Source organism: Microtus ochrogaster, unplaced genomic scaffold (genome assembly GCF_000317375.1).
Source record: "Microtus ochrogaster isolate Prairie Vole_2 unplaced genomic scaffold, MicOch1.0 UNK185, whole genome shotgun sequence".
Classification (NCBI taxonomy): Eukaryota; Metazoa; Chordata; class Mammalia; order Rodentia; family Cricetidae; genus Microtus; species Microtus ochrogaster.
The window spans coordinates 170359-171518 of NW_004949283.1; the positions used below are offsets into that span (position 1 = coordinate 170359).

A 1160-nucleotide genomic window follows, 5' to 3' on the forward strand; every position below is an offset into this window, starting at 1 on the left:
CACATTATAAACCAACTTATGGGTGCTTTCATTCAAGCAATGTGGTACCCAGCACCCGTTAATGATGGCATTTCATGAAGGTATTGGCTTATGGATACATAAGGCACATGGGAGCCTTTTATGTATCTTAAAAATTACAACACATATCTGACAACACATGAAAGTCTTACCATTTTCATTAAAGATAAGATTTTGCAATGGAAATCGAGGGCGACTCATAAAATTTTCTTCGAGGTGAGTAAAGGCTTCTTTGATTAAAGGTAGACTGGTTACAATCACTGAAGACATGGTTCCAAAATCCAGACTGATAACATTCCCATACTTCTTCACAAGCTGAAACATATTTCAACAGTTAGTGGCGAGTGTGCTCAGACATATACCTGTCATAGCAAATGGTAATCATATTGATAAGTCTTTATTTCCCTGTGAATGATACATGTTTGTATGTTGAAACGTATTTGATATTCTTTTCTTTGAAATGTGCTAAACGCTAATCAACTTCAAGAATGAGATTCACCAATACAAATTCATTAACAGGGATCAATGAGTGGATGATATTATAGTGTGTATCTCTGTATGAAGAATTTAGTACAAAGATTTCAGTAAATAAGCAAATTTTCTAACTCCTCATTCTGCAGTCTAAGATGGACAGAACATGTGTATGCCACTGGGTAAAGACCAAGGTGTGTCTGTGTGGGTTTGCTGGAGGTAAGACAAAATAAGGAAAAAATATTTTTGCATTCATTGTGTGTGTGTGTCTGTGTTTGTGTGTCTGTGTGTTTGTGTATTTTGTATGTGAAGGGTGGTGTTGCACATGAGTATGTCAGTGGAGTCTGTTCTCGCCTCTCACCATGTGGGTGAGGTGATCAAATTCAGATTACCAAGTTTTTCAGCAAGGGCCCTAACCCACTGAACAACCTCGATGGCCTGCAAGCATGGAATTCACAGTAAATGAAAATATCTGTTGATGGCTTTTTTGTATAAATAGCTATGATAACAGAAGCAATAGCAAACAACTGTTTATTTAAATATTAAAATGTGATTTAGAAGAGGGCTCTGACAATAGAAGCAACAAAAAGATGGAGGGGCAGAACCCAGAGACAGTGCTGATGGGCTCATGCAGCATTCATGTCACAGAATCCTGGCTAATGTGCAAAAAT

General features: G+C 37.4%; 1 protein-coding gene across 1 annotated transcript in view; it reads right to left on the reverse strand.

Moving 5' to 3' along the window:
* The window catches only part of LOC101981184 (cytochrome P450 2J3-like), a 76941-nt gene extending 76610 nt beyond the window's left edge, over positions 1-331 (reverse strand). The window contains 1 exon segment of the mRNA XM_026778485.1: positions 171-331. Coding sequence (XP_026634286.1) covers positions 171-288 — 118 coding nt within the window. The 5' untranslated portion in view covers positions 289-331.
* Between the last annotated feature and the right edge of the window lie 829 nt (positions 332-1160).